Here is a 21,857-nt window from a genome sequence, read left to right on the forward strand (position 1 = left end):
GCAATTGGCAATAAGAAGGTGATGTCTCAAAGCTCAACTAAAATTATGGTTGTGTCTTCCTATAACGATGTACCACCCTATTCGATTCACAGAAAAAGAAAATATCTGCCGCCCTATAGAAAACTGTTGAGTTTATTGTCACATTTATTGTTTTTTTTTCTTTCAAAAAAACATTTCTCACACTGGAGGCATTTGGTCATGCAGCCATTTTCAAATCTACTCACAGTCTTGTACTTTACTATGTATTCCACAATGGGCATCCCTCCATCGTCCTGCTTGACCAACCCCAGTTTATAAGCCTTTCCCATTCCCCTCTGCCCATGGACTGCTGGTGGACTCGGCTCTCCTGAGGGAAGCATTAGGGGGGAGGATTCAGACAAGAGGCAAAACAATAAGTCTTTGTGTGACGATATCTGTGCATTCTGAAGGAGGGGAGCAGGTGGCAATGCGCGATAACAGATAAGGATAGAGTACAAGAAAGGGGAGATTACTTTATTTTTTCAAAGCTGAATCAAAGTCAGTGCGAGGAAACACCCACTACCTGAGTATTGGTAATGCACAATGGTTTTACTATTCAATGCACATTTTACTAATTGGCTCTGCTTTGCAGCACTCTATGGCAGCACTGCTGTATATTAACGGTGAGGACTCCTTTCCCTGGCCTTGTCTAGCTTTACTGCCATTCTCCTTTGCCAGATTGCCAGGATAAATAAAATACTTATCATAAAACCCCTGCAGTATATAATTTTAATGCAGCACTTTAACATTGAGACACAAATTTGACAGGATCTATTCCAAGCTCCAATAATCTGGATTCATATCGGTGAAATATGAGAGGGTCGTAATGCCTCAAATACAAGCCAAGAACTGCAGCTAAAATAATCATAAGGTTGCAGATATTTTTCCTTTTACAAAGGTGCAGAAGCTTTGATTAGATTTTCTCTACAGTGTTTTATCTTATGTCATAAAATCCATAACCAAATATTTTCCCAATACTATTTCCCACACATTTTCAGATAATCACCTGTAATGCAAGCGTTATATATGCAATGATAGATAACTGGCAATCGTTTCCTGTAATAAGTAATTTCATGGAAGAGGCTTTGATTCTTTCTCAGATAAAGACGTTTTGATGCATTGCAGATGACTGTTTCAATTATTTGCGACATTAGCTTGTTTTCACTTTGAGAAGATTGGAAAGATGACCTTCCTTGTGACTAGAGTAGGGAGTTAGTGAGCCACTCCTTTAACCAACCCAATGGCCTTCTCCATTAAACATAGATGTGTTGTGACTTGTACATTGCCCATTTGATGGAGTTATAGAATATTAGCATGAATATTGTAAATTAAAAGCAAAGTCACCACTTGACCCCCACGCATACAGCACCACATTCAGTGTAATGTAAACTGAGATAAACTTTTCACTAAATTTGTGACCTACCTTCAAGTAATCAGGTTTTAAGAAAAAAAGTCGTACGACGAAACAATCAGTTATGACTTTTGAAAAAAGGGCACAGTGCATTTCATGGTCCAAGTCTCACTATTGGAAGCTGATTATGTCTCTTGATATTGTTAGGCAGATAAGGGTGTCCGTCTTATTTAACTATAAAGATAATAGTGAGCAAAGTTTCTCAGAAATGTATGTGCCATTTTTAGGCATTTCTCGTTACTTACGGATTGGTAAGGTCTGGAAGGTTTCCATGTGGCTGAACTCCCCCTGACCTTTTCCGTTGACAGCTGCCACTCTGACTTCATATGTAGTGTTGGGCTCTAATCCGGTCAGCACAACAGTTGCTTGAGAAATAAAGCAGAAGATAGTGATAGTGTTCTGTCAAATCTCAAATATAATTGTGATTTTAATGCTCATACATGAATATTGAAAAATAAATAAATAAATAATAAAAAAAAAATATATATATACACACACACACACACACACACACACACACACACACATATATATATATACACACACACACACACACACACACACATATATATATATATATATATATATATATATATATACACACACACACACACATCATATCTACATCACATATCTGGATGTGGTTGAATGATTTGTAATATTCATTAATGAGACCTCAGATAGTTTAAGTTTAGTTTGATTAACTTGTAAAATACTGTTCTGTAGTACAGCAGTGACACCATCCCCAAGTCTGCTCAATTTTCTACATGCTGGCTCGCCAAAGATAGGTTTTATTTTTAATTTTTAATTTTTTGAATAATTTCCATTTGAATTTTTCAAGCCAGATAACTATTTGAATCCCAGTCAGTTTGAAGACTTTAGAATGAGAAAGCTGAAACATCGAATAGTGTGTTATCCTGATACATTATATGTTTTCTTAATAGTTTTGCCATAAACAGAGACATAAAGTCCAAAGTGGTTTATTTGTTTTAAAATATTTTGTTTTACACTTTGAGATTTGGCTTGGCTGCTTTTGGACAAGAGTAAAAATCCTGGCCAAATCCTGGTTATTTTGCAGCTTCCATTTTTTGCAGCTAACATTCATGTTCATTCTGAGAAGTATTCTAAAAACCCAACCTGGAGCTTGGAAATTCCAATGGTATACTGATCACCAGTATCCAGCATACTGGAGCTGTCAAGCAACGACCCTGACTCACGTCTCATAAAGTTTTGACTGGCAGATGCAGCAACAAATCATATATCAACACTGTTGTGCTTTAATAATCTTACTGACAGCAAACTGGGCAAATGATTTGTTGGTGGCGATCCCACACAACCGGATGTTTGTGATGACACGGACCTCTCTTTCTGGAATCAACTCTTTCTCTGTAATGATTAGGCAGAAAACTATTTTTGAAGGTGACGTTTCTGTCTCTCTCTATCTAGCTATCTAACAATCAATCTGTCTAACTGTCTGCCTGTCTGTCTGCATGTCAATAGAATTTGTTTTTTTTCCCCAACAGATATATATATTTTCTGGCTCTTCCGTTTAGTTTGCTTGATGAAAGAAATAATTCTTTTCCTTTGCAGCTCTATATCTGAAATATATGATGGGAGCACTGGCCCCTCATAGAAAGATGGTTCTTTGTTGGATTCAGATGGGGGCCTTTCTGTGTGGAGCTTGCATGTTCTCCACACGCAGTCTGCAAGGTGTGTCTTTGCTTTTCCTCTGACAATTGAGAAACATGCAGTAGATCAAAAGAAGACAGGTGTTTGAATGAGAGAGAAAATGGCTCTATCTCTCTATATGTGGCTCTGTGATCGACAGGAGTCTGGTCCAGGTTGTACCTTACACCCATCCACTGACAGCGGGGATTGGTTCCAGTCTCACCGCCACCCTGGGTGCATGGTGGCAGTAAATGAATATGTATCTGGTAAGTTTGGATGTTGTGATTTAAAACTCTTTTTCATAAAAGATTAATTTCCTGTGTGAATGGCTTTTGAGTTGTAGCTCAACATCAATAAATCCATATCCAATCTCATTTTTGAGAGAAAAGTTTCATATATAATTATTCTTGGCATGATTTAAAAACATAAGAATAAGGATGTTGACGTTGTGTATGTCACAAAGCACTAAGATGGCAAGAGAGGGTGCAGGAATCTTAACAACAACAATAATAATGATATAATAAGAAATAATAGCAGTTATTTGTAAAGCGCTTTCCTTTGCAGTGCAGCACAAACAAGTAGATATAATAACAAGACATAATAAAATTGAAAAAATCTTTTGATTTGTTAATGTACTGTATTGTCTCGTCCCCTCTAGCCTGCTGTTAGGATGGGGGGGGGTAGAGGTCTTTAGAGAGTTGTAATCTTTCCAGTATTGACTTGTTGGTTGAATTTGGAACTGCCTGGTAATTGTTTGGACAATGATCATAATACCGCTAGAAATCAATACATTTTTGTGAAAAATACCAGGACATATCTAGGGAATTGCTGGAAAATTAGGTAACCTAAAAAAGAAGGATTTGCTTCAAACAATTGAGAGCACGTTTATGAAATGATAAATGAACCTGCGTTCGAATTTCATTTTCAACATGACACATGAACACATTAAATTACAACCCTTAAGTCATCTATCAAACTGTAAGTTGACTGAATTATTGCTAGCCATGTATGTTGCAATCCATATACAGGATGAGGCAACTTTTTCAAGTTTGGTCTGTATTATAATGGAAAACCCATTCTATTTTATTTAGGAAGAAGTTGAATGCAAGCCCAAAATTTTGCAGCGTTAAAATATGTAGAGGCAACCTTTTTTTTAATAATGTCTGAAAAGTGTGGTGCAGATGACTGGATAATTCATTTCTTAATGCCATTCACAGGGTTGTTCAAAGATGAAAATGTAGTCTACCAATGAAGAAAAACCGCATTTCTTCACAGAAACCCTCCACTATCTGTCTCCTCATTGTGCAAAATCTGCAGTTTTGGCTGTCATTGCGGAGATAGTGAGATTTTTTTAGATCCAGATGAGAAATCTCAACTTATGATATCCTGATGAATGTAATATAGGATTCAGCAATAATATTTGAAAGGACTTTGCAAATTGTATACAGAACATCTATATTAGATGAGTTAGGCATACATTCAACTAGACCTCACCAAAAACAAATCTGCATTTATCCATAAAGAAATAATGACAGAGACTGATTTCCATAGCAACTAGTGTGCTACCATCCCCAATCACTTACCAACTGCAAACGGATCATTGGTTGCTATTCTCTCTGCATTACAGCTTTAACCGACTGCTCAGATATAATGTAAATATAGGATCCCATTATCCAGCCACATTACTTATTCTGTCACCATAATCTGTTTACATAACCTTCACTCTTCTGAAACGCCAACAGAGTTGGCAATGTAATAAGGTTGAGTGAAAGTTGTTTTTATCAGTTGGCAGATATTAAATAATTGAAGACTCTATAATACTGTGGGTGCTATTCTTAGTACTGCGAGTAGAAATGAAGGTTTTTCACTGTGCGACTTCACTTTTTAGCACAGAAGCCTGAATTTCGATTTTGCTAAAAACCTTTAAATGACGATGGTGGAGGCATCTCAGTTTTAATGAAGAGTAAATTGTGCAACTTTTTGAGAAATATACAGTAATACTACTATTACTAGTAATTATAATAATTGTCTTGTGTTGGGGCGAGAGATTCACCTAACTTTAACTGTGTTGCTTTGAGCTGAGATGGTGCACCAAAACAAAAGCCATATAACTAGGAGTCTTTTTCTGGACTTTGGGGACACAGAGAAGTATAGAGCCCTTGGAGTGCAGTGTACATCCGGGCACAAATGACTTCCCCAAGTTGGATGAATGTGATGGTCCAGTGGAATCCATTATTTTATGCCTGTCTAGCAGCAGCTTAAAGTCTGCTCTCACCTGAAAAGGAAACCAGTGGAGCTAAGCAAGCACCAGCATATATTTGCATTTCTCTTCTATAATGTCAAAACTAAATAGGCTGAAATCAATCAATAATAACTGTTATCTATGAATATTTGGTCAGTGATACATGATTCATTTTGATATAGTTGCTTTCTTTCTTGTTTCAGTTCTTTCCCATCACAGTTGTACTTAGTTTATAATTGTATGATCATCTACATAGCATCGCATCTGTCTTAGCAACAATATTTCATTGCAGTTGAAAGTGGCAACCTACATTTTCTTGTAGATGTTATGGTCAGTCTTCTGCATTTGCTAGTTTGATTTACGATTTCATTTAAGTGTCTTGCAATTTTTTCATTGTGTTTGGGCAAATGCCCCAATAATTTGTGAAAAATTGTTCAAGTTTTCTGTTTACCAGGATTTTGAACCAAGGGCTCACCATAGTATTAGGTTGAAATGCTGACAAAGCTGACAAAAAAATGATTTAAGACAACCATTTCAGAAGGAGTCATCAAGAGGCTCCGAGATGAAAAAATGGGCATTATGGCTACTTGTGCTCCAATGCAGGCAACTGGATGCAAAAAAAGTGATTTATCTTTAGTATATTCTCTCTCTCTCATACATAACATGTTGACAAACTAAATCCATAAAATGAGATTTTTATGTGAGTAGTCGAGAGGTTTTTAAATAATCTGACAAATGAAATCTGTTGCCAAAAATATGTCCCAGTGGGCTATTTAGGACCTGTATAGGCTGAACTCCTAAAAGACCTAGCAATGTTGTTCATATATATTTTGGAGTGAGAATCCTAACGGCATGTGACAACATCTTGTAACAAAGATAACTTGTCTGGTGGAAAAGGGATAATATCAGCACTCACTCTGAACACCATGTGACTTTACATCTCTCCAGTCCTGTGAACCCACTTCCTTGTATTGAACCAGATAGTAACTGATGGGAACGCCACCATGAGAGTCTGGCTTCATGAATGTGACTGTGGCCAAACGCTGGGAGACTGCTGACAGGCGTACAGAGTATGGATTTGATGGTACATCTGGAAAAAAAAAATAATAATTTTATAATAACAACCACTTTTGTTGGGCAAAAGAAATATTTTCACCTAAGTGCAAGAAAAATAAGAATCAAAATGTACCATAGTTGAATTTATTTTTAAGGCAATGGAGAAATGGTGTCTTTAGAGTGGATGCTTAAGAACAAGGGGTGATATTTTATTCTTTCTTGGTGTGGCAGAAACATCTTATTCTGTATAAAAGGCGAAATAGCTAGTACATGAAATAAAATAAAAATCACCCATTTCCACCCCTGTCCAGCTTACCTATACTTATGAAAATCATAGCCAGGCAAATTGCAATGGTTGATGTCAATATCAGCGAACATGCTGCAGTAAAAAGGTGATTATTTGTTACGTATTCATTTCCAGGAAGCCATCAAATTGAAACAAGTGTGATGATAGCAATAATAAATTATTCAATTTATTTTGTTGATACTTAAAATATCTAGAATCACACAAACAACACAAATACTCTTTTGTACATGGTATCTGATGACAGGTGAAAAGTCAAATACACCTTATATCGTAGTCATAACTCATTACAGCTCTCTGTTTGATGGAAGCTGTGGCAAAAAAAAATTAGAACAAAATGGATATAAATGAACCCCCCCCCCCACACACACACACACAAAGAAAAACAAGAACGACTGCCTGTCTGATTACATGCATTAAAATATGTATGATTAAAATTTTATGCAAATGTGTTTAGGGAGATGCCACAAAAGTAAGAATAAAATTAGTTAAATTAAATTAAGGCTTGCTTGACACTGCATTAATTATTTTATTGTGGGCTGAGAGCACTACAAAACATTCATTGGCCATTAAACAAAATCCTCATTACTGAGACGGGACGCATAGTATTTCATATAAACAGCTCTGACAAGTATGTGAAAAACCCCTTTTTTAAAATAATACCAAACCGATTCGTAATTTCTAATACTGGGGACTACTTTCCTAATTATATTAGTGCTTAGAAGGGTGCTCACAGACATAGGAGCCAATTTAGTGTGAAAGACATTTCATTTACTGCAACTATTGTTGCTACATCAGAGAAATCCTGCAGTTCCTAGAAGTGAATATTCAAAGCAATACTGACATGTTTATTCAAACTCCAAATACAGGCATTTACTTGCTGTACTCAGTACCCTGCTTCTGTCTATTACCATTTTCCTTGTCATAACCATTATCAGAGTTAAGATATACATTATGTCTCCAAGCAATGTAATCCACTTTCTTAATTTTACATAAGGTGCACTATCACATAGTTGCAGGTTTTTGGGGCTTGAATTGAGTTGCAGGGTGATATAATATTCTTCTGCATAAAAAAAAGTCTTCAATGTAAAAAAATCACGGCCACAATTTTTGCAAAAATGTTCAACTTATTACAATCTTATGCAAGATGTTCAAAGATATGAGTTTCTGCAGCTTCAGATCATCTCACTTTTGCACTTCCATCGCTGAGTATTCTTTTGTGCTGAATTTTTGATATCAAATCAACTTCCAGAACACATTGTTCCTGCAATACTATACTTTAGGGCAGCCTTTTACACAATGCTTTTTCTTTAGCATGGCAATTTAATCTGCACCGCAGATAATTGGTCTGCACGGGTATGTATTAGCCTGTGCATCTTTAAATTAGGGGGTGCTTCACTAAATAGGAAGAGGTATGCTAAATCAGCCAGCATTGTTTGAAATTAGGGTAGACTGAATAAGGGTCAGAGGATGTGATTGAATTTATCCTTCTGAAAACTGCAAACAAGGCTGTACAAAGGAAGAGGGTTACAAAGCATTTGCATTGTTAAGAGTAATTGTGAATAAATTGCTGTGGGATCCATGACTTGAGGTTTTCTGCAGAGGTTGTTCTACACACTCACCAGCCTGGGCCAGAATGAACTCTTGGTATCTGACTCCTACGTTATTGCGGGCGGTGCAATTGTAGCGGCCAAAGTCTCTGTCAGACATGGGAGTCACCTAGATTAAGGAAAAAAAAAAAAAAAAAAAAAAAAAAAATAGAAATTAATCAACATAAAAATACATTTTCATTTGTCAATTACAAATTAAATGATGGAGCAAGATGAATGTATTTATTTTGTTCAAATTATCAGTTTCTTAAATTGTTCAATATCTAGAGATCGAAATAATTGTGAAGTAAATTTATAGTTACAGCGATGCAAAAAGAGAGTGGGATCTACAATGCAATATTCACTACATTAAACAAAAAGTTACTTTTAAATTAAACATTGCCTCACTTGAAATGTAGCCAGGAGACAGTACAGTCTTCAGTCTATCAAGAGAATGATGTCCTAACTTATAACCGAGCTCTGGAACCTTTTAGGATCTTTCATGTTCATTGTTTTTTCCCCAACCCTTCACAGTAAGTGTTCCACTTCATTGCTCATCTCTTTCCCATAACTGTCAGGAGGCTTTAAGTAGCAGGCAGATGTTAGTAAGTGGACTGATACAACTTTGTCTCACTAATGTGGCTCTGTGACTGGTAGATGGAAGAATCATTATTGGAAATCCATAAACAGCCTTACAGCTCACTAAATCATCCTCTGGTATTCACCAATACATTCCTGAACATTCAAAATACTGCTCACTGAGCGATCTGTTAACTGTCAAAAATTAATGAAAACAGACCAACTAATGTCAGAGGAGCACAAAGAAATGAACCTTGAAGTTCGATTAAAAAGTGGGGAAGAAATAGAGAGAGCGAGAGAGAGAGAGAGCGAGCAAGAGAGAAGCCTCGCATTTTTAAACTTGGAATCAGTAAATTTGTTTTTCAATTGATGGCTTCCCTGCAAATGCTAATTATTACATTTCAATACATTTATTATCTGATGATTAACTAAATCATTAATTTACGCCCTACCTTTAGGCTGCTTGTCTCACTCTTGCTTTTACACTGTCTATGCATGTGTTTGAATGTGTGTGCTCTGCAGTCAACTGGTCAATCACCCACCTCCAGCACAGATTTGCCCTCTGCACTGTGGACCCGTGTGTTGACAGTCCCCTCTGCCGAGATGGTGAAGCGCTCTCTCCTCCACAGCATGGTAGCGGGAGGGTTGGACATCACATCACAGCTTATGTTGACTGGATTCCCCTCCCATGAATAATAGATAGTGTGGTTGGTCAAGAACTTGGGTATATCTGTGAAAAAATATACATTCAAACTCTCGCACTGAATTCATTTTACGCTAAAGCACCTAAGCTGCTGGAGTGTCTTAAAATGACAGCAGCCAGTAAAGCACTGAAATGATCTAATGATCAAAGAGAGAAATATGATTGGCTTAGGTTTAATCCACACTTTCCTCAAAGGAAAGACAAAAAAAAAAAACATTTAATTAATGCTTCCCAAGCTTCTGCGATGTTGAAAAGAAAAACTCAAATGTAATTGAAGTCCCTTCCTGCTGGAGGCTGGAAGTCTCCATTACAATCATCTCCCGAAGAATAAAAATAAGGGATGCAAACAGAAGCTCATTTGCCCCTGCAAATTCAAACGCTGTAATGGACGTTCACAGCAGTTAGCTGTCGTGCAGATCTCTTTCTTGCCCAGTCAGCCTAGCCCAGTTGGCGAGGCATTATGGTTGTTTTATGCTTGCTTGCAGGATTCCATTAAAGAGATTGATGCCTGGGTCTCGGTCACAGCTGAGGATGTGTTATCCCCTTGCAGCCTGCAGTGACTTAGTAAATGAGTTCATTAGTTCGGTGGCAATGTTTGGCTCAGGCATGCCACACTCAGACCTATGCTCATGTCTTTCTGAAGAGTGGGAGTCTAGTCCCTGGCAGAGGGAACTGTCAGTGGGGCTCCAGCAGGCCACAGTATGATGACAGCAATGTTACTTCATCTGAGATAGGCAAGTTTATCACCAATAAGTGCAAAATTTTCGATGCAAAACAGGTTTTCGTGAGTTTAGACTTCAGCTCAGTTGGGGAGAGAACTGGTCTCTGCATGACAACTTGGCGACAATTTGTTATTTCATCTCTTACCCTTTCAACTTGTTGGGCCTCCTGATCTCTGAGTTCCAAGTTGAAAAGGTTATGACCAAACAATCTGGTTTTCTCTGGTCTCACTTAAGCGGCAACTCTTATAATAAACCTAATCATTGCATGGTTAAAATGGAGATATCGGCCTCAGAGCTCATTAGGCAGGGGATGGGCTGCCCCAGTAACCCCAAACAACTAGTGCTGAGGAATGGGTGCGCTCACTGGAAAGTGGTGGAGCTGTCAGAAGGAAGAAACTAAAGGCAATTCATAATATCCTCTCACTAATTTACCCCTCTGGAAGCTGTGGTGTGGAAGGGGATTCTAAGGTCTGTTGTTTATGCTAAGAATGTGTTTTTTGAAAGAAAAAAAAAACATCCTGAAATAGTTTATAGCACAGTTGAAATTTTGAGCTGAGATTCAGATTTCTGGTTGGGCAAGACCAGTAAAAAAAACATTGAATGAGAAAAAAAGTCAAGTCAACATTTTTTCAATGACTAGAATTTAAAATCTTTGCTTCAAAATTCTGAATTATGCACAAATAGTTTGACATCAATAGGCTCAGTTTCAATTCATTATAAATTTTTTTTTTTTTTTTCTGACTTCAATTAATAATTGATTTTATGATAGGTCCTTTGAGCAGGATTTTTTTGCTGTTGATTTAATAGTTCTGTTTCTTTCCATTATTGAGCAAATTACAATATAGAAATTGCGGTCCAATGAAGAAAATCGGGAAAATTGCCCAGATGTGTGATTGAGAGAGCGAATGGTTGTCTCTCTGTATATGTGACGCTGCCAAACTTACACTCAATATCCAGAAACATGCTTTTTTGATGACCTCCAATCCTGCTGAGGGCCTCACAGTCAAAGCGGCCCAGGTCAGTCAGCCGCACGCCGCTGATGGTCAGGACAGACTTTCCATGATGTCCGTGGACCTCAAATCTCCCATCCTGGCTCTAAACACACACACACACACACACACACACACACACACACACACACACACACACACACACGGTTGTTAGAAGTTGTTTCATTGATATATTGGCAAAAAGAGTAAATTTTAAATGGAAAGCTTAATATGTTGAGAAAAATGGCTCTGAATACTTTTGTCAAATACCATACCATCTTTCTCTGGAATTCACTGTCAGATATACTACAGCTCCTATAACTCACACAATGAATTTTGTCTGAAAAGAGCTTGTATTTTCCTGTTTTTCATCGGAAAATTATTAGCTTTTTGCATATACTTTAAGGATGCATATGAATGTATATTTTTTGTAAAAAAAAACAAACTTTTTTTTAAAGAAGTACCGGTCATCAATCCTCATAAGGAAAAAAAGTTCCAAAATAAAACAATCTAACTTATATGCAACCCTGAATGCTGCCTAAGCAGTATAAACAATTACTGAACAAACGAAAGAAATGTGTACATAATTTCTTGTCAGACTATGTCAATGAAATAATAATAAAAACATAATACTAGTTATCTTGATGCCATGGTATCGTTTACATCAAAATCACAACTGTGTCCTGATCTCCCATAAGTTGCTTTGCTAACTTTTCCCTTGCAGCAAACTGATCCTTGATCCTGTTTGAACCCCCTTGCGGGCAAACCATCACTTGTCACATGGTGTCAGGGTTGATGCAATAAACAGTTGATTTATTACAAGGTCATTACATCTGTATGAAGACAGATTATATCATTTGAAGCAAAGGGTCAATTACAGCTGGCGAAGCTATCATTCTTGTAATCGACAGTCACTCGTAATGAGAAAAAACTGTCCAGGAGCATCCTTGTTGCAGACACGATAATGCCATAGCCTGCGGTCGGTTACCTAACTGATAAACTGTGTCAAAGCAAGAAAAAACTTTTTTTGCCACACTGCCCAAGAGATGTGATGCATTCGAGAGCCGTCTGGCATTAATAGGGGTTTCTTTTCATTTCTTATCTTTTGAATGGATAGAGATTTGAAGGTCAGATACACTGTATGTGTAAAGTAATCCTCAACATTTTCACTTACAGCCTTTTATCTCGAAGCAATACATCTCCTCATTGCTTAGGCAAAGGTCTAATATAAGTTTTTTTATTTTATGTATATTATATACATAGTGTACATAGTTTATAATATTAGCAAAGGAAATGAAACAAAGGAAAATCAAGGCTAATCAAGGCTAATTAATAATTACACATTCACCACCTGACTGGATAATGAAGAAGGAGTCAATCTATCTTATTTTACCTTTTTTTAAATTCATATGAATTAACATTCATAATGAATATTTTATTTTATTTGTCAGAATTCTATAAAGTTAAGTATTGTTGTTGAATGTTGCTGATATTATTCAGTTATGTACTTATACATTTGATGAAAGGGGTAAAATAAATAAGTTGATTATTGTTATTGATGGACCTTCCACACATCCTAACATCATCATCATCATCAACAACAATATAAACAATAATACTGGTAAAAATAATAATAAAAATAGTAAAAATGATAATAATACAAATATTGATAAAGAGCTTTCCATCAAAGTGATGCCCAAAAAGAAGAAATAAGAAAGAAGAAACAATGAAACGAAATACATTCATTCATTTATCCAATCCATTCATTGGTGATTCCACCTATCATGCAGTCAGAGTGGCGGTTGGGCTGGAGGTCTACAATTAACCTAATAAATAATTTTGGACTGTGGGATAAAACCTGAGAAAACCTATGCAGAAACTGGGAGAACATGCCAACTCCTCACAGAAAGGCTGCCTTTCATAATCAAACCAGGAACATTCATGTTGTGAGCCTGAATCATTCACAAACGTGCCACCAATGTGCCCCCATAACTACAAAAAAAACACAATAAACTCAATGACCCAACTCAAGACTCGATGGTTGCATCATGTTGTTCAAAATGCAGGTTTTCAGCTTTGCTTCAAAAACACTAAAAACATGCCTGATGTCAAGGGGCAGACTGGGACACATAAATGATACACTGTCAGAAAAGGCCCTCACACGGCATTGTTACAGACCTTAAGGACACGCAAAATGCTAGAAATCTGGGCCCACACCGTACTTCCAGGCACATATATTTGATTGTGATAAATCAGTGTGGAAATCTTGTGCTTTATTGAAGGATATTTGAAGAAAACAAGTCTGAGGTTTACGTATTGGTACAATGAGACTTCTGTGATCGCTTAAATTGCCACCTGTTGCTATTAAAAAAGAATTCGGGCATCACTTTTCAGACCCAGATGGTCTGTCCATATCTTTTATAGTCTAATATATAAATGTTTAATGAAGAAGTTGTTTTGACAGTCTTTGCAGGGAGGACACTGTCATGAATAGAATATATGGTTTTAGTCGGGTTGTTATTATTCATGGAGTATGAGAGTCCTGTAGGGTGTTTATAGCCACGAAACAGAACATGGCATACATTATTGTGGCAATCTTTTTCAGGCTCTTCAATGCCTTTGCGAAGGAAAAGACATGGCAATCAGACACCGCAGCAGCATATCATGTTTCCGCTATCAGCGCTGGTGCAGATTTTTGATTCTGATTGTAATTTTGAAAAGGACTTTACATTTTCACTTTTACAGATGGTGCGGTTTCTTACCAGGAGATTGTCTGGGGTGCATTTTGCATACAATCAGAAAATAAATTGAACACGTATATCACATATGCTGGATTCAAATATTCATGATAAAAAGGCCTTTAGATCATGTAAAGTTCTTCTTATGTCTGAGTTAATGCACAGTAACACAGAAACTGAGTTTGGATTAAGTAAAAAAGGAAACAATGTTAAAAATCAAAGCCTTTGTTAACATTAAGGAAAGCAAATAGACTTTTTGGTGTTTTTGGTCTGAGTCAATTCACAAATGCGTGAACTGGATATATGACTATATACAATGTGCTGGATAGGGCTGGTCACAAACCTTATCAAGGAAACAAGCAATTTAGACCAAAAGTAAAGAAAATATTATTATTTAGTGAGAATGAAACAATCTTGCTCATTTACATGACACTTAACCTTGTTCTAATTTAACTTTTTTCTTGAATTATTATTCCATGTTGTCCACTAGGCATTGAAAAACCACAGCAAATTCCTTGTATTTAAAAAAAAAAAAGGCAATTAGCAGCAAAGGGCAAGAGGACAACTATCAATATGCATTAAAAGGAAGGGGATAATCAACAGACAATAGATAAAGGCATTAAATAGGGCAGAGACAACAGCAAGAATTAAAATAAATAAAACAAGAACAGGAACAGAGTAACAAAATGCAAGTAGTGGCCAGTAGTACAGACCTGGCTAAGTCAGGTCAAAGCTGGTAAGGACCTAAAGCCATAATCCCATTTTATTCTCTAGTCCTGTGCACCTCTTCAGCACTACAATTATACAACCGCTGGGACTTTTATGCCATTATGGTAACTTTCTTCATTTACTTCCAATCACTGTCAAGTTCGATCTAATTGAAAATGGACCCAGAACAACAAAATGCCATGAAAATGTATGCAATGTCATAGACAGATCTAAAGTTTTGTGGTTGGTCTCTTGTCAATGAGGAATTACATATATGGTGTAGCGTTACAGTTTGAAGTATAAACATCCCTTTAAATGTTGGTTCAATAGCTCTTGAATGAAGGGTAAGATGTATCAGAGATTGGGAAGTTCACCGCAAGGATCGACAGGTTTTATGATTTGATGATTGATTGTCAAGCATCCCTAGTTGGTTGACCTGAGTGATCCAACTGTGAACAGTCAAAAAATGGCGACACATCTCTGAATTCTATTGATATTCTACAGACTCTGGTTTCCATATCTTGCCGTCAAGTGAGTGAATGTTGCTGTAAATTAAACTCAGAGAAGATAACTTTACTCCAGTCCTCTGCGGTCCAATCATTGTGGTCTTGGGCAAACTTCAGACTGGCTCCTCTCATTGATGAAGGATATTTTTCTAGCTTAACACAACTTGAGCCCTGCCAAAAGGAGCCCGTTTCAAACCCCATTTTGCCATTTGCCATTCTTTTTGTAGGTCAACTTGATGTCAGCCTACACATCCTGAATGTCTTTTGAAAGGGGTGATAGTCATCCTGGTCTGTGAAGAATAGTTTTCGGCCTCTGCCAGACTAGCTTTGCTGTTCCATTTGTCTGCTGCTTGACCTTGTTCTTATGAACTACTGTTTTAGAAATTTTATGGAAAGAAGCAACCCAACATTCGCTGTATCTCTCTGCTAGTAAGGCTGGAATCGAACTCCTCTTTTCCTCGCATAAAACTTTTCTTTTAATTTCTTTTGACATGGTCAATTGTTATTACTACAAGCACTGTTTTTCCATTTCCCTTTCAGTTGCTCCTATGGCAAGAGGATAGTGACAACCACAGCAATGTTTTTTGTATTTTTCCTGTTCAAATGATTTGTTTCAGGTTATCACCTTGCTAATACCTTATTAGGTAGAAACCGATTTGCTCTTGTTTAAATTCAAGAGACACTGGAATAGAAGACTTATAAACATAGAGATGCTGATTTCTTACAAATTTGCAAGTCATTAGTCAATGTTGAGTCAAATATATACTAGAATTCAGGTCTCTGAAGTGTATGAGATCTTGTCTTGCTGGTTGCTTGTTCACTCATATTCATGTGTCTCCAACTGCTTTTCTAATGACATGCTGGCCTCTATACTTGGAGGTGAACACGTTTTCTCAGGATTTTCCCGGTAAAGTACAGCATATCCAGCCATTTCTAATGCTCTCATGCCAACCCTCCCAACGCTTCTGCTAACGCTCATTATGTGTCTAAGCCTCATAAGCCTCACCATGAAGCCCCTTCTTCTGAATCACATTAGCTTTTTGTTGTTGCTCTGAGATAGCCTTAACATTATCCTGTTTAGAACAGCTTATCTTCGCTCTTATCATGGCAAAACGATCAACCAATGAGGTGGATCGGCTTTTAAAGGCTTGGTTCTGGTCTCTTTGTGCTGCCACTGCACACTCTGCTTGTTTGCTTTGCCAGCAGAGGTCAATAGGATTGGGGAGTGTGTATTGAACAGGAATGGTGAGGATGAAGGGATGTCTAAAGGAGGTGGAGAAAGAGAGGAAACCTTCCAGGAGGGGGCTTCTGAGTCAGGAAATTACTTGCAACCCCCCTTTCCTCACGTCTCCATGCCAGTGCCAGCTGACAGGGTCTGTGTCTTGAGACGAACTCAGCCCCCAAAGCGCAGCCTGCTTGATATGCAACTCTGTCCAACAACAAGGCACGTGGCCAGACATGAACACAAGAGTGAAATGTACACATACGCTTGTGGAGACTCATAGGGACATGAGTGCATTCCCACATGCACAGTATGCGAGCCAAACCACCACAGAGATAAAAGGTAAAGAAATGAGAAGGTTTGAGAGGAAAGAGAGACTGAATGAGCTGAAAGGAACGTTAAGGACCAAGAGGGCCGTAAACAAAACCGTAGTCTCTAGTGATTTATTTCGGAAGCACTGGCAAATGGGCACGTATTTGTGGTGTATCTTGACAGTAACATCAAGATCAGATCTCAAACTGGATTCTCGAAAAAGACACTCCAAAAAATCAATACAAAATTCGGTAGATCTTCAGAAACTAAAATGTCACATTTAAATGTCTTTGTGGCCTGGAAACGCACTTGTATTATACAGCATAGCAGGTTCCCCTACTCCAATAGTTTGACCCACAGCTTGAAAACAGAGTATTCACATTTGATCACTGTTTTGCCAAATCCATGTGACAACAAAATTATTTTGATTAATGGCTCTCTGGTAACAGATGATGGGGGGACGACAACGGCTTTCAGATTCAACACCAAACATCCAGGACAACCCTTGGCTACACTACAATTATCTATTTTTGTATTTGTCAGTGGAACGCTGGTATTGTGGTTCGATAGGAGTCAATAAACTGCAATAATCTCCATGGGAGTGTGCTTTCAAGGTCTGAATAACATGTAAAAATAAACAATGGTAAGAGCGCAAACTATCACATGAAATATCTGCATAGCTGAGGTGAAGATTTTAAAAGTTGTTGAAGGGTTTAAATTTAATGAAATAGTGTACAGCTTTTGACTCTTCATGGCATCAGCCTTTGCTGGAACAGAGTCAATGATGCAGTTGACTTCATTACAGGGGAAACAGTGCCAAAGGCCTTAAACAATATTCCCTACTAAAATCACACATTAATTGAATTTCAGGAAATTCATGACATTCGCTGAGGCAGAAAGATGATGCAGTGAGTGAAAGGAAGCCCCTAAAAAAAGTCTTAGTGCGTCCAAACATGAGAAGTTTATCTGTTGACGCGATATGCATATTGAGGAGCAAATTGAGAGGGGAACATCCTGCCTTAAACGTAAATAACTACATCCATCCATCACGGCTCATGCTGCGCAAGCTGTGTTTGTTTTTGCGTATGTTTAGGTGTGCTGGTTTGCACTACATATTTCCATAATTGCATTTGCTAAGAGAAGAGAAGCACTTACTCTCATTTTCAGCTGTGATTTATCAACCCAAGCGATGTGCGCCAATGCACACATTCATTTATCTCTGCAGTGACCTTTTTTCCCAAGCAAAAGAGCGGCTGCCATAATTTTTTTCTTTTTTTTTTCCGCTCTGGACTCCTCAGCCCCCTGCCAAAGAAGCAGTGATGGAAGTGCCTCTAGTGTTGACACTGATGGCAGCTTCTTCTAAAATAATTACCATCCAAAGAACATACATCTGCAGCTCATTCAGTTTCTGATTTGTGAGGAAGTTCTTGTGGACAGAGTGAATAATGCGATTGTGGCATAAAAATACACAGGAGATTTTGAATGTCTCATGTCTTCAACAGAATTATCTAAAATACTGCTCGTGTCAAAGAGGAGTGGACCAAAGTGTACATTCACATTATTATAGATTTTCTTGAAACTTCCAGGTTCTTGTTGCTTCTTTGTTTTGAAAGCTAATTAAAATTAGTAAAAGTGCTGATGTCCCTGGAGATAACATCTCAGGAAGGTTACCATATTCAACAAGGTTACTGTGTGTATTTCTCTAGAGAAGCTTTCATATTTCAAACAGTACAAAGGGAGAAATGCACAATTAAGCATGGGGGCTTGATACCCTCATCCGTCTTCACTCTGTTTAAAGGATCAATTATCAACTACTGAACCTAAATATTATCAACATCTGGCTTAAGATGAGTCTGGAGCCATGATTAATGTTTCTAATTGTGACATTTGATGCAGACATATGGGAATGATAATGATTGATTTTATTTTTATGAGGACATATGCAAGAAATTACCTTTAATTGTTGGCTATGTCTTTTAGTATTCACGTGCAAAATGGTTCTTTTTGCTCCGTATACATAAAGTAATGTCAATTTTAATGTGCACCATAAGGGCTAAAACCAGGGGAAAGAAAAAACGTTTTTCCACTATCTTTAGCTACATTTAAACACCGAAAACCACAGTGACTTTTTATCTTTGGCTGCCACTAATGAATTACATACTTCTTTGTGAGAATGACGGGATTCTTTGATACCTTTATTTTCAATAAAGGGACAATCAGAAAGGGCTGCATTTTCTTCTTCTTTTTGGCCAGTACAGGAGTTTCTCTGCAGTTCTGTTGTTTAACAAGCTTCAAAAGATACGGACCCTAAAATTTGTACTGTTGTTAATTATAAAGGTAATATAGTCATATTTTCTATTTTCTTGGGAGGCAGTTCATTTTCGATGATTTCATAGTTTCCCTTCTTGGTTTATTTTTTTGGCGTCTGTGTATCTTTCTCTCTTTATGGAAAATCAAAGTTGCCAGAGAGAATATTAACTCCGGCAAAATCTATACCTCAGCCTGAAGTCATAGAAAAACCAGCAAAAAAGATAAGCGAACAAGAACATCATGATGCTATTGGTTATTATAGAACAGGAAATGTACCATGGGAAGTGATCTTCAATGGTTAAGTACATTTTTTTATTTATGATTTTAGAGTACATTTGTACAAAGTGCTCAGAAGGTGTATCTCTGATGAAGGCACTCTCTAAGTTCACTTAAGTTTGTCAGTTGCTCTCATGATGCATCAGTCCCATGATGATACCACAAAGTATGAATCGGCAACCACACCAATTGCCAACTGGCCCTTTGGCATTTTGTACCTTGTCTCCATCCGCAAAGGTCTGTCCATCGCTTGCCCTCCTCCAGGAGATGTGTGGCAGTGGCTCACCCTCAGCCACACAGGAGATCATTGCGGCGCTGCCCTCCACTGCTGTCACATTTTTCAACTGGGTGATATGTGGCTGAACTGGAGAACACATAGGAAAATAGAAACAAGGAATCCTGATAAGTAAGCAACAGAGGATATGTTTAATGCAGGGGTGGGCAAACGTTTTGGCTCAGGGACCGCATTGAGTTTTAAAATTTGACAGGCGGGCCGGGTCACCACAAGATACGATACATATAAAAAAAGTAAACGCATTTGTTAACAGTACATATCAGACTCGTCTGACAATTGCTTTTAAATAAAACCAGCAGGGTTTTGAAGGCTCTGATGTTTGCTTGCATTTCATGCACAAACCAGTTTTTCCCTTGTAGCTTCACATCTAGATTATTTATGTGCGTCACTATGTCCACAGTAAAGGCTAAATCACAAAGCCAATCTGTGTCATTCAGCTCAGGAAAATTCTCAACTTTTTTAAAGTAGCTCCAAAAATGAAATAATATCCTGTTTGAGCTCCCATATTCTTTGATCTGATCATTCAATCATTCACATGAAGTATGAATCCTGTAACAATCTTTGGTGGGCCGGATTAAAAAGACCAATGGGACAGACGTGGCCCGCGGGCCGTAGTTTGCCCACCCCTGGTCTAATGCCTGGGGGCTGCTATGTGTGAAAAAAGAGGTTGGAAGCAGGGGAGAAATTGTTGTAGGTGGAACTCAAGAGAAGGGGTTGAGAAATATTCCAACACAGAACTGATCCATAAGTTCCATTGTGATAAAACTGCAATGCTCAGAAAACACCATCATATCAAAACTGGCTCTTTCTCTGTTGAACAAATTTCAGTTTTAAATATAAATGTTTTTTTGGAAGGAAGTCTCTACCAATGCATGATTCCCTTTTGACACAAAGTGGGCTCAGTGAGAAGTGCTGAAAAGCATGCTTAGGGGCTGCATCCTGCTTGCCTACTTCTGATAAGAAGCTCTGTGCAAGCCCTGGATCACCATGCATGTGATGGGCATAGAGCATGTTATATAAATGATAGATTGCTTCTTTTTTTTTCCCACACATGGCACTTAAGATCTCAACATTGTGTTTGCAAAGTAGCATAACATTAAATTCAAAAGGAAAGGGGGAGTGAATGGAAAATAGTGACAAATGTGCTGAAGGCTTTTTAACACAGCCCATAGGGGGATTTGGGGAGTGTTTGCCAATTTCACTTTTATTCAGTGAGGGAGTAGAGAAGTGATCCCAAGGGTTTTCGGGAACTTGTCAAAATATGGTATCACATAAGAATACTAAAAAGCTTACCGACATTTATGTTACTATATCTGCGAGGAACTTTGTTGAAAAGATTCAGACTTTGTAAAGGAGAATTACTGAATGACCGCACTGTTTTATAGTTGACCTAAGAATTGGTTTCATGATATTGAAAAAGCACAGTAAGTTTCATGGTAAACTCAAATCGTTGTAAAAATCTACTGTTACATGCTCCAATGTAGACCTTTTCTATTTCTTTCGATATTATTTGTGTTGCTTCACACTCAGAATCTCCAGACATGGGTTGCATAAGCTCAAAAAACATTCATCATTTTGTGAGATCTCAAGAGATCACAACATCCAAACACAAAGTATAAGATGTCAAAAGAACAGCAAAAACAAATGAACTATATACGGGAGCCATCCCCAAATCGCATTATTGGATTTGAAGGACAAAATTGGCACCGTTGAAAAAACAATCATGACTTAACCTTACCAAAATCATATAAGAGCACTTTAAGATTTTCACATACATTGGATGGTGGTATTCGGGGAGAGAAGAGTTGAAATAATAACAGACTTTGCAGTAAGAGCCTTATCAGGCTATACTGTCTACTGCAGACATGAATGTGCCTGATCCCAACAAGGCGACAAACTACACAACGAAAAGTAATGGCTAACGGTGCTTTGCCTAAATAGATGTTTTGTTTTTTTATAAGAACCTTAAAAGTCCCTTTGATGCAAATTTGGTAGAGCTGCAATTACACCGAAAATTACTACTCCGACAATTCCACAAAACATCAAGTGAGCCAATATTCTTAAGCAATCCCGGATTAATATTCAGTGACATCAACAGCTGGAGTGAAAATAAGCCAGACAACATCCAAAATTAAGCTAGTTATTACCTGCTGTACACAACTATATTTTAAAATGCATGCTGAAATTATAAAATTGAAATGTTAAAATA

General features: G+C 37.6%; 1 protein-coding gene across 3 annotated transcripts in view; it reads right to left on the reverse strand.

Moving 5' to 3' along the window:
* Positions 1-21,857, reverse strand: part of ncam2a (neural cell adhesion molecule 2a) — a 299,628-nt gene that overhangs the window by 34,144 nt on the left and 243,627 nt on the right. For all 3 annotated transcript variants that reach the window (XM_086148311.1, XM_086148310.1, XM_086148312.1), the window contains exons 8-14: positions 19,572-19,717; positions 11,237-11,387; positions 9,410-9,597; positions 8,322-8,418; positions 6,256-6,429; positions 1,675-1,794; positions 225-346 (exon numbers count right to left, since the gene is read on the reverse strand). In XM_086148311.1, the coding sequence (XP_086004437.1) occupies positions 225-346; positions 1,675-1,794; positions 6,256-6,429; positions 8,322-8,418; positions 9,410-9,597; positions 11,237-11,387; positions 19,572-19,717 (998 nt within the window). The remainder of the gene's footprint in view (positions 1-224; positions 347-1,674; positions 1,795-6,255; positions 6,430-8,321; positions 8,419-9,409; positions 9,598-11,236; positions 11,388-19,571; positions 19,718-21,857) is intronic.

This window comes from Fistularia commersonii, chromosome 6 (genome assembly GCF_037954325.1).
Source record: "Fistularia commersonii isolate RoL2024-O1a breed Wild chromosome 6, RoL_Fcom_v1.0, whole genome shotgun sequence".
NCBI classification, from domain to species: Eukaryota; Metazoa; Chordata; class Actinopteri; order Syngnathiformes; family Fistulariidae; genus Fistularia; species Fistularia commersonii.